Raw genomic sequence first — 15537 nt, 5'->3', positions numbered from 1 at the left:
AATAAAATGTGGTAGCTAATTTTAATTTTCTATTATAGTCTCATCGATTTAAAAATATTTAAAATCATTCCAATATAACCCAAATATTTCTCGTAAATATTGAAAAGCTATTAAAATTAGAAAGTAAATTTAATTCAACCATTCGCTAATTTAATTATGACAGAAATATTTCCCCTTCCTCCGAATCGAAATGTTCGAGCGTTCATTAACTTCATTTAATTATTCAATCGGCGGCCACTCACTCAGTTCGACCACCAAGCCGTAGATGGCGCCACGACCCTTATCGCGACTAACGAAGGGAAAATAAAGCGAATCATTAAATACTGGCTCGATTTATCGACCGTACAAGGACCGATGCCCTCCGAAGAATAAAACCCGAATCGACGCGCTTTTCGACGGAACACTTTTTTCGCTTGGCACACATTAAATAATTCATTCGAGTGCTACGTCCTCCGACGAGATGCATAATCATCCGAGTCATTCAATTCGTCACCGCGTGTTATTTCAACAATCTGGGTTAGAAATAGGGACCGCGCTGTTTAGAGCCGCCGGCCGAGCCACGCGAAAATGACAAAATATTTGGTTTGCGTAATAGCCGGGTCAAAACCGGCTGTCAGACACACACACACAAGGAGAGAGAGATTCCTATAAATGGGAAAGTTAGTTTAGAAAGTTATAAAAAAAAATCCTTTTAAAGATAAATAAATTATTTGACGCCATATACGGTTTTTTTCTAAACACGTTGAATATATTTTTTTTTTATAAATGCGGGTTATAATTCAAACGAAATGTTAAGGCGAAACTATTGAGCAATTTAAACTTTTTAAAGAGAGCTTTGCTCGGTAAATTATTTTTAAAGACCTATAATTTGAATACTAGCAATGGCATCGCTATAATTTTCAGCTCGTTTTATTAATCTGACAAGTTAGGTTAAAAAAAAATATTTCTTTGGAAATTTTGGCAGTGCGTTAGAGAATATTCAATAACTATTATATTTTTAATCACGCACTTTAAATTTAATATCTGTTCACGGTGGAGATTTTGTGCTAACCACTTCCTCAAATTCTTTACACCGATTGCAACCTTTGGTAGTGCTAAATCTATAATCGATTTAGCACAGTCAAAGCTACAGACTTGTACACCGATTACGGATAGTGATTAGCCCCTCGTATATCCATTGTTTGTACGTAAATAGATAGTTTAATTCTACTAATTATGGAAGCTTAACTTTTTTTAAATGAAATACCGCTCACATTTTTTAAAATTAACAATTAAAATAGTAACGATTTAAACCATTTTTTTTTCACAATATTTTTCAGTTCAATTTTGGCATAGCTCACGAAAGTTGAATTTAATAAAAAATAAAAATGTAAATTAGTTTAAAGAAATATACAAAAAAATCATCACTATCATCATCATTATCATTATAGACTGTTACCATAACCGCTCACAAATATATATAAATATTTATATTTGGTCTATTTTTACGAAATATTTATGGTACAAAACGAAATTTTACGCAAACAACAAATTAACTAAATTCTTAACGAGCTTTAAATTACTTTATAAATTTCGAAAATGGTTGAAAAGTAGGCCGTGTTAAACAATTTCTTTTAATTTGAACGTTTGGCGCCGGTGATTTGATATAATCCCACGACGAGACGAGGCGGTGCGGTGCTCGAATTGACATTCTTGAACTATTTCGGCGAACCCACGCGCCAGGGGGAGATAATCCAAGACGAAGGGAGGGAGAAGAACATTTGGCCGACATTGAGCGGGCCATCTCTGCACCCTTTCATTCATTTTCCGCAACACTAAATTGGCACTCGAGATTCAAAAATAGCCGACGAAGGGATTACGATCGCGCCGACCAGAGCGGGGAAATAAATTTACGAAAAACGCCCCTTCGAGACATTCCCCGGCAATTAAGACGCGCCGAAACTGGTTTAAATTAGCTAGTTAATTCTGGAATGAAGTTATAAAACTTAGAATTTGGCACCAGTCGAGTGGAAAAACGGAAGGGTTTATTGCCGAAGTTTACGCGCCAACAGAGTTCTCAAGTGTCAATGTTAGCCGACATTCACTTCTGTTCGCATCGGCTGAGATGTCATTTGGGGGAAAAATTAAATCTATAACTTGTCTAACGCGAATCAACCTCAAACGCGATTCGAGACCAAAAATTGGTTCGGGTCATTGATAAAAAAATGTGGTCCGCTTGTCATTCTGTCGAGGCAGATATCATCCCGTGACGGGGTGCCCCAATCAAAAAGATTCAAACGATATTCATTATTTATTTAGCTTGAATATATTCCGTGGGGCACCTTACTTTTCAATTAGTATTTAGAATTAGAAGTAATCAAAATATTGATACGCGCAGTTTCGCGTCTGTTCGTTGAACAAGAAAACGAAACTACCACCAATAAGGAAAGTACCCGAGGTGTTTATTGCCGATTTTGTTCAAAGTCGGCCATAATGTAGACCTATATGAGATATTAAATTTCCCAAAAGGAGATGTTGCACTACCCATTCAATTTACCATGGCAACCGAAAATGTTTTTGACCACTTAAAACAAAAAATATCCATTTAAAAAAAGCATGGGATTTTCACAGGGGGTAATTTAACACCTGTACGAATTGTTTTTAAATTTGAAAATCACGCAATGGGTAATTTGGACCACATTTAGGTAAATTTCATCAAGTTTGGGTAAATTGGAACTTTTTTGGGGTAAAAATAAGGAAAAAATCTTATTTTTGTTTTAAGTGCAGGTCAAAAACATTTTCGGTTGCCACGGCAAATCGAATGGGCAGTGCAACATCTCCTTTTGGGAAATTTCATATCTCATATAGGTCTACATTATGCCCGACTTTGAACAAAATCGGCAATAAACACCTCCTTGTAAGAACTAATAGTTAGTCTATATAAGAGTAAATTTTCTTATTTATATCTAACAAAAATCATACCGTACGTTTGTCATTGTTTTTGCCTTGTAAATTGTCAGTTGGTATTTGGAAATAGATTAGTGCCAGTGAAACACTTTCGGATTCGGAAAATCAGCGAGTCACACTTTCGAAATAGCAGTTCCGTTTAGATACTAGTCCACCATTAGAAGAATCCATATTTTTCGAAGCTCATTTTTAGAACATACGTCAATTGGCGCGATAGAGTAGGCAGGTCTTGCGAAAGGGCCAAAACGCGACGAAAAAACAAACTAGTCACCGCGTTGGAGCTGCCAACAAAACCAACGGGTCAACTTTAATGAAAAAAAAAGGGATCCAGAATTAGGCACTGAAGAATCCTTTTCCTTCGTGATGGTAAACTCGGATGACACGGTTTTGCGCGCGGCGCGGTGTCATCCCTACTTTTGATATCTCGCTCCAGAAAGCACACTGAGAATAGATTCGGTCTCCTGACCGACATTCGAAGAACCGCCGCCTACCCACAGCCTACAGAGCGACGTAATGGCCGACGACACGACCACGCCATTATATCAAGCCGCGATCAAGCGCTTCGTGAACGGGAACATTACCATTCCATTCCATTCTTAGCGAAAAGAAATCGGCTAATAGAAAAAATATTTCTAATGGATTGGCAAGACGGAAGCGACACAGCGCGCTGGAGAAGAACAAAGGAAGAGACGCTAGGATCATTATTCGCTGCAGGATTCACCGAAAAAGGAAATCAAGAAAAACTAACGTCAAGTAGAAAACGAATGTTTTGAAAAATACACCCAAGTAGTTTTTAGAGCGCTTCTTATAAAATACGGGAGGTCATGTGACAATGTTTCGTCTACGTCAGTTAGCCGTAGCTATTGAAGGTAGAGAGCACGCGTTGCAGTCTGAAACCCGCGTGCGAGTAAAGCACCGAAATAACTCGCGTTCGTGACGCAGATAAATACATTCTATACTTTTAATTTTTTTTGTTCTATTTGATAGTAACCGAGGGCGGATTTAGGCATGGTCTTTATGGGCTGCAGCCCGGGGCCCCGTTCAATCAAAGTGCCCCCTTTGTGGTAAAAAAAAAACAATTTCAATTTAAGAAATTTTTCATTTACCCCGCAAAATGCATCTGATATCCCCTAACTTGGGCTCATTGGAGATGCCGCAAACTGTGTTAGTCCAGGGTCCCCAAATTTAACGGTCCACCCCTGATATTCAACGGGCTCTAAACAACCTTCTATTTGACGTTGAAGTGTGTTCAAATATTGGCCGTAGTTTAATTGACCAAGTTTCCAAAACACAAAAATATCAAAACTTTCAAGTTATTTGAAATTTGGGGGAAAATTGGAATGAAACACCTCCGATTTTAGGTATATTTAACATTCAAGACAATAGTGTAACCAAACCAATTAATACCAACCTTAAAATTTCAACTCCTAGATATATTTGAGTACGAAAATATAAATATCCTAGTGGCAATCCCAATACAACTTTAAGAGTTTTCCCCAAAACTCAGATAAAAAAAAACATACCTGCGGCATGTGTTCTTTGTTTCACGGATTAACAATGAAAGTCGATAAGTTAAGAGAATTATCCTTTCTTGTTTGAAAGTTGAAAGAAAAACTCGATTCACAAAATACCGATGATCGTATAATCCCAGTAGAAAACGCGAGAAGCGAAAGCAAAAAGTAGAAGCGCGAACTGTCTTACGCGCTCGCTGGATCTCCGTTTTCTGGTAGAACTGCGAGAGAAACCCGAATGTCGCGATCTAGGTCTTTTAGGCCGCCGTTGCCTAAATTTAGAACGTAACGGGCCACCCTACACTCGCGTTTGGCGAGAGGGGAGGAGGCAACTGTGGCGAAGAGGATTTTTTCTCTTTTGCAGCAAAATGAGAGAACCCCGACGGTATGATACCGGCGCTGGAGGACTGGAAAAAATATCGACGCGCCATTTCAAGCGGAACCTTTTCATATCTGTCCGCGTATCGAGCGGAGAATATTCCGTTTTTTTGGTATAAAAAATTGTTTTGTTTACCCCCTTCGTAAAACTCCTCCTCTCCTCATCCGCCTCTACGTCAATTCTTTTCTTCTCTAACTGTATTTAAGAAGTAACGAGTACGAGAAAAATGATTATTTTCTCGTCTCAGTGGACGATTTTGTAGTTTTCTAGTTCGGCCGATTTTGTCAGGGTTTTTTTTCTCTATTATCAGCCCAGAATTCCATATTGTCAAGCTACCAGAACGGATTTCGATATTTTCGACTTTGTTTTCTTTTCTGTTCCCATTTTTAGGGTAACAGCTGGAAAGAAAATTGGCCCGGAGAGATGTTTCAAGGTTACGTCTGGAATAAGTTAAAAAAACTGTCGATTCCGTTTAATCTTCAGGAATCGAAATATAAACCAACTTAACAGGGTTGCCATTTTTTGAAATATCCAATCGAACAATTTTTTTATTTAAATCGAATTTATTTGATTTAATTTGTACAATTAATGGCTATTTTCCTTTATAATTCACGGATATTCAGTTAGCTCATCTTGAATTAAAAGAAATCTTAATTAAATTTAATTACTATTTAAGGTGGCCGGGTTCCGATTTAAGCTTGTGTCACTGGATGAAAATTCGGAACTACTCCTGCGTGGAGTTTGCAAATTGTCTCCTCCCTGGTTTAGCGGTTTTCCCCCGAGTTCTTCAGTTTCCACAAAAACTTGTAGAGGTTAGCGGTAATAGTTAGTGTAAAGAGCTGTTGGCTAGCGGGGCATGAAGGGCTGCCACCACCATCCTACGCAAATTATGTAACCCGGCCACCTGTTTAAAAGGCATAAGTCGCTAGATGACTTGGGCCTAAAAGGGTGCCTAGCTGATTATTATAATATTTTAGTTTTCTCAGATGTATTTTAATTTTTAAAGAACCAATTTTCGGTCATTTATATTCCTCCATTGAAATACATTGAAATACATTGTGTGATTTAAATCAATAATTTATTTAAAAAATCGCTTCATTTAAATCTTGATTTTAATCAAATTGAGTTAAATCAGTCAACCCTGAAACTTAACCATCCCAATTGTAGATTTAAAATTATATCAAGAACAAATGTAGCTATAAAAATTAATTTAAGAGCTTGTCTAAAAATGGACTAAGATGAAATAGTACACATAGCTCCAAATTTAGAAACACTTCGTATCACTAATAGCAAGTATAGTAAATAATATGACAGCGAAATATACCGTATAATGAACTTTTATAATGAAGGAAATTTTTAATTCAAAATTAAAAATTACAGTTAGATGAGATTTCTAGGATTTTTCTTTAGTGGCGAAACGATGTAAATTAGATTTTATAAATTGATAAAAGGTAACGGTAGATTTCTCGGAAAAGACTACAGATTTCCTCATTTTTTTAACGAAAAAGCGCGAAACGTTAAAATCCTAAGATAATAATAATAATAACCACGACGGTATGAGACTATTTATGGTAATAACGGGTCTTCTAAGAGCACGCCAATGATAATCACAAGGCGCTATGCGATTGAAGCTTATTCGATATTTCTTGAAAAAAATGGGCCAAATAAAAATGACTGAACCGGAAAAAAACTGCAGAATTTCAGGAAAAAAAAGATAGACTTTAATAGATTTCTTTAATTTTTGAATTATTGAAAAATGTCAAATTTTTAAATTTACAATATAAAGAGTAAGGAAAACAGCGTCTTAATTAAAAAAAAAACAGAGGAATCTTTAGTTTCCAATTAATTTAAATTAAATAAATAAATATAAATAAAAATTTAAGATTACAAAAATCTAATTAACCATCGTTAGAATATAAAAAATTGGAAAATGAGAAAAAATTTGTGAGATTCGGAAATTAGAAACGAGAAAACCAAATGAAAATATTCTTATGAACCAGGAAACGCAATGTTTGAACAATTCGGTTGATACAGCGCGATAATATTGCTAGACATTCGAGTGTTAACAAGAAATAAATGTCGAACCAAACGGATCAGTAGTTTCTGAGACAAAAAAAAACTTGAGCAGACACGCGATCGCCGATGGTTTTCCTGACATTGAAGAATCTTTGTTCTTCGGAAGTCACGGTCTACTAGATTCTACTAGAATATCGAAAAACGCGTGGAAAAATTAAAAATAATGCATATTCCCTTCTGGGATAGTTTCTGGTTCATTCAACTGGAAACAATTATCCTTTAATTACGTCGTTATTTCACTTCAATTAGAGATGCGTTAAAATTTCTATAACAATTCAACGCGAAAACGTCCCTTCAATTTAAGCATTTGATTTAGGGCAAGATTTTTTCTATTATTATCGGAAAATACCGCGGAAAAAATCATTTGGGCCTAAAATGCGAATTGTCTTACATTATACAGGATTGCCACAGTTTTTTTCACATTCAAATTTCCTGACTTTTCCAGTTTTTTCACATTTAAATTTTCTGACTTTTCCAGGTTTTCTCTGACAATCTCCGAAAATTTTCCCTGACTTATTTTGCGACAAGATTTTGTATTTTTTAACCTATATTTTATTAAAAGATTTTTTTTCAACCGAAATTAAATTCTCTTGACTTTTCCCGGATTTTTAGACTAATTTTTAAAATTCCCCGACTTTTCCCAGATTTTTAGACTAATTTTTTAAAATTCCCCGACTTGTCCGGGATTTTTAGACCAATTTTTAAAATTCCCCGACTTTTTTCGGATTTTTATACCCCATATTCAAACAATGCCTAGTTAGTTGGTCGCTCGAGATAGTTCTCGCTAGGGCAACCAAAGTATTGTTGCAATACCCCATATTCAAATTCCCTGACTTTTCCAGGAATTCCAGGTACCGTGACAACCCTGTTATAAATGGTATTACCTTTTAACGTATTCGTTAAAAAAAGCTTAGCATTAAATTTCCAAATATACGATCAAAGAATAAGCTTTCTTTAAAAGTTAAATTTATCTCATTTTCTACAATACTTAAGAGACTTTGACCTACATTGAAGAATGCGGGACGAGAAACCAGACTGATTCGCGAGCGAGAAACAAAGGAATCCCTATGTTATGACACGACCTCGCCAAGTTAAAATACCAAATCTAAGATAAATATTTTATAGCGTCTCTGATAATGAAATCTGAGTTTCGAGATAAATATTTTATTAGTTGCATTATCTTTATTTTTTTATCAAAAGGTTTAAAGGATATATTTCTTTATTTTGACGAACCATAGGGAAACTATTTTGTAGGCGCATTAACACAGGTCAAATAAAATACGGAAAGAAAAACGTACTTTCTGAGAACATAAAATATTTAGAAATATTACAAATAAATTAAATAAGACTTGAAAAATGGCAAATTATCAATCGTTGGATCCGCTATCAAATGAATATGTCGAACCTTCAAATTCAGTAAAAAAATTCTATATTTATGACAATGTATCATTAAAACGATAATATTTATTATAAGAAATAATGTTTAATTATCATTCGTTGTATTTCTTATCACTAGGAACCTGAAATTTACTCCAACTTTTCCAAATTATTCTATCATTAAAACGATAATTAAAAGGACCACATTTATTGTAATAAAGATTTGATAAACTTTTAGAAATATTACAAATAAATTAAATAAGGCTTGAAAAATGGTAAATTATCAATCGTTGGATCCGCTATCAAATGAATATGTCTTCCTTCAAATTCCGTAAAAAAATTCTATATTTATGACAATGTCTATCATTTAAACGATAATATTTATTATAAGAAATAATTTTGAATTATCATTCGTTGGATTTCTTATCACTAGGAACCTGAAATTTACTCCAACGTTTCCAAATTATACTATCATTAAAACGATAATTAAAAGGATAACATTTATTGTAATAAAGATTTGATAATTTTTAAATTTCCGATACAAAATTTCGAGGAAAGTTTATTTTCTCAGATAATTAGATATTTGAGCAAAAAAAATAAGATAAGTTAAAAATGAGAAACTAATATTTTCTATTTATCGATTTATCGCATTGATAAAAGATCGTTCATTTTCAATAATAATTGGCGAGCCTCTCCACGACGCTATCAGCCTAGATATATTATCAAGGCAACTTAGTTTATTTACGCAAAGATCATAACAATAATAGGAACTTGCATAAATATGCAGAGGCGTCGTCATAGCTTCGTTGGGCAATGTGAATAAAAAATTATTGCCGTGTTTATTATTTGAAGTAGATCTCTTTTTGGTTCGCTTATAATAAAAACGCGTTTTTACGAGCCAGGATGCGCGTGTGTGTTCCTCTAAACGAACTACACGCGTGACTCATCTTTTTTTTGGCGCCGACGCGAGATTCGATTACGAAATTACGTGTGATGAGCGCATCCAAGGCTTCCCTACGTTTACCACCAGGGGATCCAATTCGACAGAGAACAACAACCTTCACGGAGCCATGTGTTGGAGGTTCTTTAGAAAACCTTCATTATTCGGGAAATTCGGAATACGTAAAGTAAAATCGACCTATATTTGTTTATAAATAGATTATATATTGGAAACTATAATCCTGAAAGTGTATAATCCTATTAACTTGATTCAAATAAGTGTTCTTAGCTCCAGCTTGAATAGTTTGTTTTTCGGACATTTTATTAGTGAAAGCTTACCAGGGTTGGCTGATTCAAATCAAGATTTAAATCAATTCATTTTTTAAATTTTGATTTAAATCACAAAATTGGACAAAAATAGGTTCTTCAAAAATTAAAATACATAGAAAATCTGAGAAAACTAAAATATTAAATAGTATTTATAAATTTCATTAAGATTCCATTTAATTCAAGATTAGGTAACTGATAAAAGTAAAATATCCGTTAATTATACAATTAAAGATACATAAATTGCATAAAAGTCAATGAATTCCAAAAAAAATCCGATTTAAAACAAAACTCGATTGATTTGATTTTTATTAAAAAAAAAATCAAAAAAATGCCAAGCCTGAAGCTTAGACCAATAAATAAGGGACGGTACCCTCAATAAGATACTAAGTTAGCTTAGAAAAACTCTATGGTGGCGGATTTCCGCAACTTGTCTACTCGAACGAAACCACGTGATTAATCTTCAAAACATGTAATTTGATAATCCATTGCATTTTACATAGCTTATTAAATTTAATCTAACAAATGATTAACTTTATATTACAAAAAAGTTATATGGAGTTAATTGTATAATTTTATATGCAATTATTTATATACTTTAGAAACATTTTTTGGTCTTATATAAAAAAAACTCGAAAAGAGGTTTTGTTCGGAGTTAATTTTAAAAACTAATATTTCTAGAAACAAAACTTCAAATATTCCAAATGTTAAGAGTGTGAAATTGTAATAAATATATTTTTCGAACGCCTAATATTTTTAGTATCAAAGAATCAAAATTTTAAAAATTCCAAATGTAAAGAGTGATATTATAATAAATATATTTTTCAGAACGCCTAATATTTTTAGAATCACAGAATCAAAACATCAAATATTCCAAATGTTAAGAGTGTGAAATTGTGATAAATATATTTTTCAAAAAGCCTAATATTTTTAGAATCAAAGAATCAAAAAAATTCTTTATTATTAAAACTTCAAATATTCCAAATGTTAAGAGTGCGATATGGTAATAAATATATTTTTCAGAACGCCTAATATTTTTAGAATCAAAGAATCAAAACTTCAATTATTCCAAAATATTAAGAGTGCGATATTGTGATAAATATATTTTTCAAAACGCCTAATATTTTTAAAATCAAATGATCAAAACAAATTCTTAATTATTAAAACTAAAAATATTCCAAATGTTAAGAGTGTGATATTGTGATAAATATATTTTTCAGAACGCCTAATATTTTTAGAATCAAAGAATCAAACCCAATTCTTTATTATTAAAACTTCAAATATTCCAAATGTTAAGAGTGTGATATTGTGATATATTTTTCAGAGCGCATAACTTTAAAAGTGAATGTTCATTTATTATGTTAAGAAGAAAAAAGTGTTTCCAGGCAGATAAATCAAATTTAATTATTAGTCGAAAAGAAGTGAATAACCCTTTTGGCTTCATCTTTTCACAATGTCGAAGGGAATAAAAAGTGGAATCGTCAACGGGCAAAAGAAAGACGTAACTTTTGGCACACGGATGGCGCGAACAGCCCCGACTCGCGGTCCCTTACAGCTCTGTCATCCGAGTATTTACACAAGATTTCGAATGAGTCTTTGACGTTAACGAAACCGACGAGGAAAACGACGCCAAAAACATTAATAGCGAAAGATCCTAATAATATTTCGGCGCAAAATGTTGACATTTCGAGGAAGAAAGGGTTCGCGCCCTTGGAAACAGACGTTTCCGCCACTAAATTACTAAAATACCGCAAAGCGAGGGCGTGGCCCGTCTTCAATCCCAATTGGGGATGATACGCTCCGAAGCTCTCTTAAGTGACGTCAGTTTCTAATAAAAATGTGCCATTTCAAATTTATTTTCGAAAACTCTTTAAAAGTAAATTTTAATAGCTAAAACGGTTTTAAAGTTAGACTGTAGTTTACATCTGCCCCAATACTAGTTTTGGGTTACGTAGGGTACGCGACGATTGTATTAATAGTTGTAGACTAGAATATTGAATATATACGTAGCAGCTACAAAAGAGCGAGAAATGGCTTGTTTCAATGCTTGTTAGGTTAAGGTTAGGTTAGGTTAGGTTAGGTTAGCAATTTCTGGTTCTTTGTAGCAAATTCGTAATTAATTACCTTGTTTTCCATTGAAGTCACTTGAGAGTAGGCGCTCCGAAGTTTATTCAGTAGCGAGAGCCGAACGGGAAAAATAACTCGCCGCGTGATTCAATGTCAAGAACTTTCGACTATTCTTAGATCGCGAATGCACATTCCCTGTTTTTCATTGAAATAAAAAATTTCTGTTTCTTTTGAAGTTATTCCGTATTTAATTACTCTGTTTTCTATTGAAACAAGCCATTTCTCGCTCTATTGTAGCTGCTCCGTATTTAAATACCCTGTTTTCTATTGAAACAAGCCTTAGTTTAGTCTACAACTATTAATCCAATCGTCGCGTACTCTAAGTCACCCAAAACTAGTATTGGGGCAGATGTAAACTACTTCCTAATGTTAAAATATTATTAGCTAATAGAAAGATAAAATTTACAACTTTATCTAATATATTAAATAAACTGAAATTTTATCAAATTAGTTGACACTACATATACTGAATATGATGCTATACTGCAAATTATATTAAGGTCAATGGAGGTAAGTGTGATCAGGGGGTAAGTGTGATCACCCCCTATTATTTCTTCAAATGTTGTTATAATAAAATATTTTATGAATGGATATTGAAATATACTTAATTATACACATTTTGTATATTTTCAATATAATTTAAATTAAATTTAGTTTTTAAAACTTTTAGTTGAAAATATAATTTAAATTAAATTTAGTTTTTAAAACTTTTAGTTGAAAATATAATTTAAATTAAATTTAGTTTTTAAAACTTTTAGTTGAAAATATAATTTAAATTAAATTTAGTTTTTAAAACTTTGAGTTGAAAAAACGTTATACTCTTCTACTTGTGTTTAGAGATTTTTATGCCCAAACGAAAAGTTCTGTAACTTTTTTCCTGACTGGCAAACCGGTTTCATATTTTGGTATTTTTTAGTCTGCTTATCTTTTTACCTACTGGGAAAATTTAGTATTTTTGCTAATAATTTGAGGTTTTCAAAATTTAATCTGGAAAAACTCTGAATTTGCAGTGTGGGGTAAGTGTGATCAGTTAATCAATGTAAAATTTTGGTAAAATAATTTATGGTTTATAAGACAACTTTTTATAATTTTATCGGTGTAAACTTACTAAAAAAAAGGGTAAGTGTGATCTGTAACAGAGTTAAATTAAATAATATTTAAATAAGCTTTTATTTGAAATTAAATTTGATTGCGCAGTTGTGTAGGATAAAGTAGCCATATTAATGGTACCAATTCTTAAGAGGGTGCTATTCTTAGTTTAGGAGTAATTTCAAGTAAACTCCAAAAAAAACTTTTGATCACACACCTCCATTGACCTTGTATACATTGTTTAACATTATGATATCATTCTTAAACAGGGTTTATATTACATTCTAATAAATGGAATAATTTCTGACTATACTTTTCTTCAGTTTATTTATTTAGTTATTTAATAAAATATTTTATTTAAATTTAATCAAAAAAATTAATAAAACTATCACTTTTTCTCAAATAATTATGGCGCCAATATAGCTCGTATTATAAATTATAAAAAAGGTAATTCACGTGCTTGACCCTGAATGTCATGTTGTCTGAGAGAAACTCCCAAAAAAAAAGGAGCGAAAGAGTTATAAAATAGTGCCTTATTTATATTGATGGGGTTAAGAAAGTTAACGCGATACTTGCAAAATGTTTGGGTGTTGTCTAGAAAATATACGAACAGAAATTACTATAATGCTTTTAAAGCGCAAAAGTGAACCCTAAAATTAAGAAATTATAATTTTTAACGACCGTGAATTATAGAAAACAAAAAAGTTTGAAATTTTAATTAAAAATACCTGAAAGGTTTCAATGAATTTAACACAAATGAACATTGGATAATATTCTTCAGAAATTTTCAAATAATTTGTTAACCGCGTTTTAAAAGAACCTTTTCCACCCTATTTGAAATATATAAAACTATATCTGTAGATGTATTTACCAAAAGTTCAAAAGGGTCGAAGCATTTCCCGCCCGCCTGCAGCCCGGAAATTCCTTGACCCCAGGCGTCACTCTTAAACGAGGGTTTTTTTTTGCAAACTTAACCACTAAGTCTATAGTATCATAAGTAACACAATAGCCTAAAATGTATGACACTTCTTACTCTCTCAGTGCTATTCTTTTTAATAACAATACTTTTCATCAATGAAGATATAAAGCATTACGTTGTTGAAGACAGAATTCTTTGCGTGTGTCGGGTAAGAAATTGCCTATTTGAAAAATCAGCCAAAGCTTATGGAAAAAAGTAACGCTTTCAACAGTTAAAATAACGTTCACTTTAGCAAAATATTAACTATTTTAAACACTATTCATTTCTACAGTTAATTTTCGACAGTAATTTTGCCAAAAAAAAGAGTAGGGTGTGACAAGTACAAGTTTCTTATTCCGAAACTCAGCGACAAACTTAAATTAACCGAAATCATACTTATGAATTTTATTTTACTTTTGCTGATAGCCTAATGCAAAAAATGTTCAGAGCCACAGAGCCTCTAAAGCTTCGCAGAGCTTAAAACCTTTTCCGATACGAAATTTTAATAATATCAGGGTGACCAGGGAAAGGCTTGGGAAATTTTATTGGAAAAATAGTAATTTTAGAGGCGAATTATAGGAAAATATAGGAATAGAAATAAGCGAATTATAGGAAAATATAGCTAACTATATTGGAAAATAATAGGAAATTACTGCATTTCGGTATACTTTGACTCAATCACCTAGAATATTGATAATTTTTTGTACACTGCTTTCTTGCATTTTATCACTTAGCAGATTTCAAGATTTTGTTCGAAAGTGGCAGTTTTTTCACTACATGCTCTAGACACGTACTTAAAAAATTCTCATTTTCAAAAGATCGTGAAATTATAGGAAAATAGGTGAAAATAAAGGAATTTATAGGAAGACATTAAAAATATAGGTAAATATAGGAAATATAAGAAGTCTGGTCACCCTGTAATATATACAGGGTGTTTCAAAAGGTTATGCAAAACTTATAAGGAGTGGTAGGTTGTGAGTTGAGAAGTATGCCTGTTTTTTTGTTTTTTTTTTCATTTTTCCTACGATGAGTTAAAAGAGCGCCAGAGAGCTTCAAAGTGTGGCCTACTAGCCCCTGGAACTAGGCTGCAACAAACGCAAAACCAAGCAGCAGGGACTTTAAATACTGTTTAAGTTTACTTTTTTACGCTGGTTACCTCGATTGGTTTACCAAGTCCTATTCTACCTATCACACGAACCCAAACCTTAATTTAGCGCATTTCCTTGCTGCTTGGTTTTGCGCTCATTGCAGCCTACTTCCAGGGGCTAGTAGGCCACACTTTGAAGCTCTCTCTCGCTCTTTAAACTCATCGTAGGATAATGGGGAAAAACAGGCATACTTCTCAACTCAACCCCCTATAACTCCTTAAAATTTTTGCATAACCTTTTGAAACACTCTGTATAACTACGGTATCAGTATGAAAATAAATCGCGAAATATCTTTACCATAAAAAGAGGTACATTTACGACAATTACGGCTTTAAAAACGTTATCGAATTACGCGCAGACAAGCCGGGTTTATTATACAGAATTGAAGACTAATCACCTTCAAGGGCAGTCCGCGGAAAAATATTGAACAGATTAAAATCGGAGATGCTTTCGTGGATAAAGGTCAGAGCATTGTTCGATCTTAATTTAGAATGGGGAAAAATAAATCGCGCTTGACCTAGGATATACCTTTAGAAGAAACCGATATTTTATTTTGGCAAACAAATATCTCGACTTTCGAAACGATAGGATGGTTTTATAACGATTTTTCCTCGAACCGGGTTAACGGTATGCCAAAACGATCCGAAACAGAGAAGGGAA

At 33.1% G+C, this 15537-nt stretch overlaps 1 protein-coding gene across 25 annotated transcripts in view; it reads right to left on the bottom strand.

The window, feature by feature from the left end:
- Window positions 1–15537, bottom strand: part of LOC149947628 (uncharacterized) — a 73057-nt gene that overhangs the window by 24711 nt on the left and 32809 nt on the right. The window contains exon 1 of one of the 25 annotated variants that reach the window (XM_090173365.1): window positions 4470–4631. The exons of 23 other annotated variants lie outside the window; for them this stretch is intronic. In XM_090173365.1, the coding sequence (XP_090029491.1) occupies window positions 4470–4478 (9 nt within the window). In that variant the 5' untranslated portion in view covers window positions 4479–4631. Of the gene's footprint in view, window positions 1–4469; window positions 4632–15537 lie in introns of those variants that run through there. One more of the 25 variants, XM_090173381.1, reaches the window with a different exon arrangement.

The sequence above is a fragment of the Leiobunum rupestre genome, chromosome 4 (genome assembly GCF_980474605.1).
Source record: "Leiobunum rupestre chromosome 4, qqLeiRupe1.1.hap1, whole genome shotgun sequence".
NCBI lineage: Eukaryota > Metazoa > Arthropoda > Arachnida > Opiliones > Sclerosomatidae > Leiobunum > Leiobunum rupestre.
Note: the sequence above shows the minus strand (reverse complement) of the source record. Positions and strands in the feature narration are given on the sequence as shown.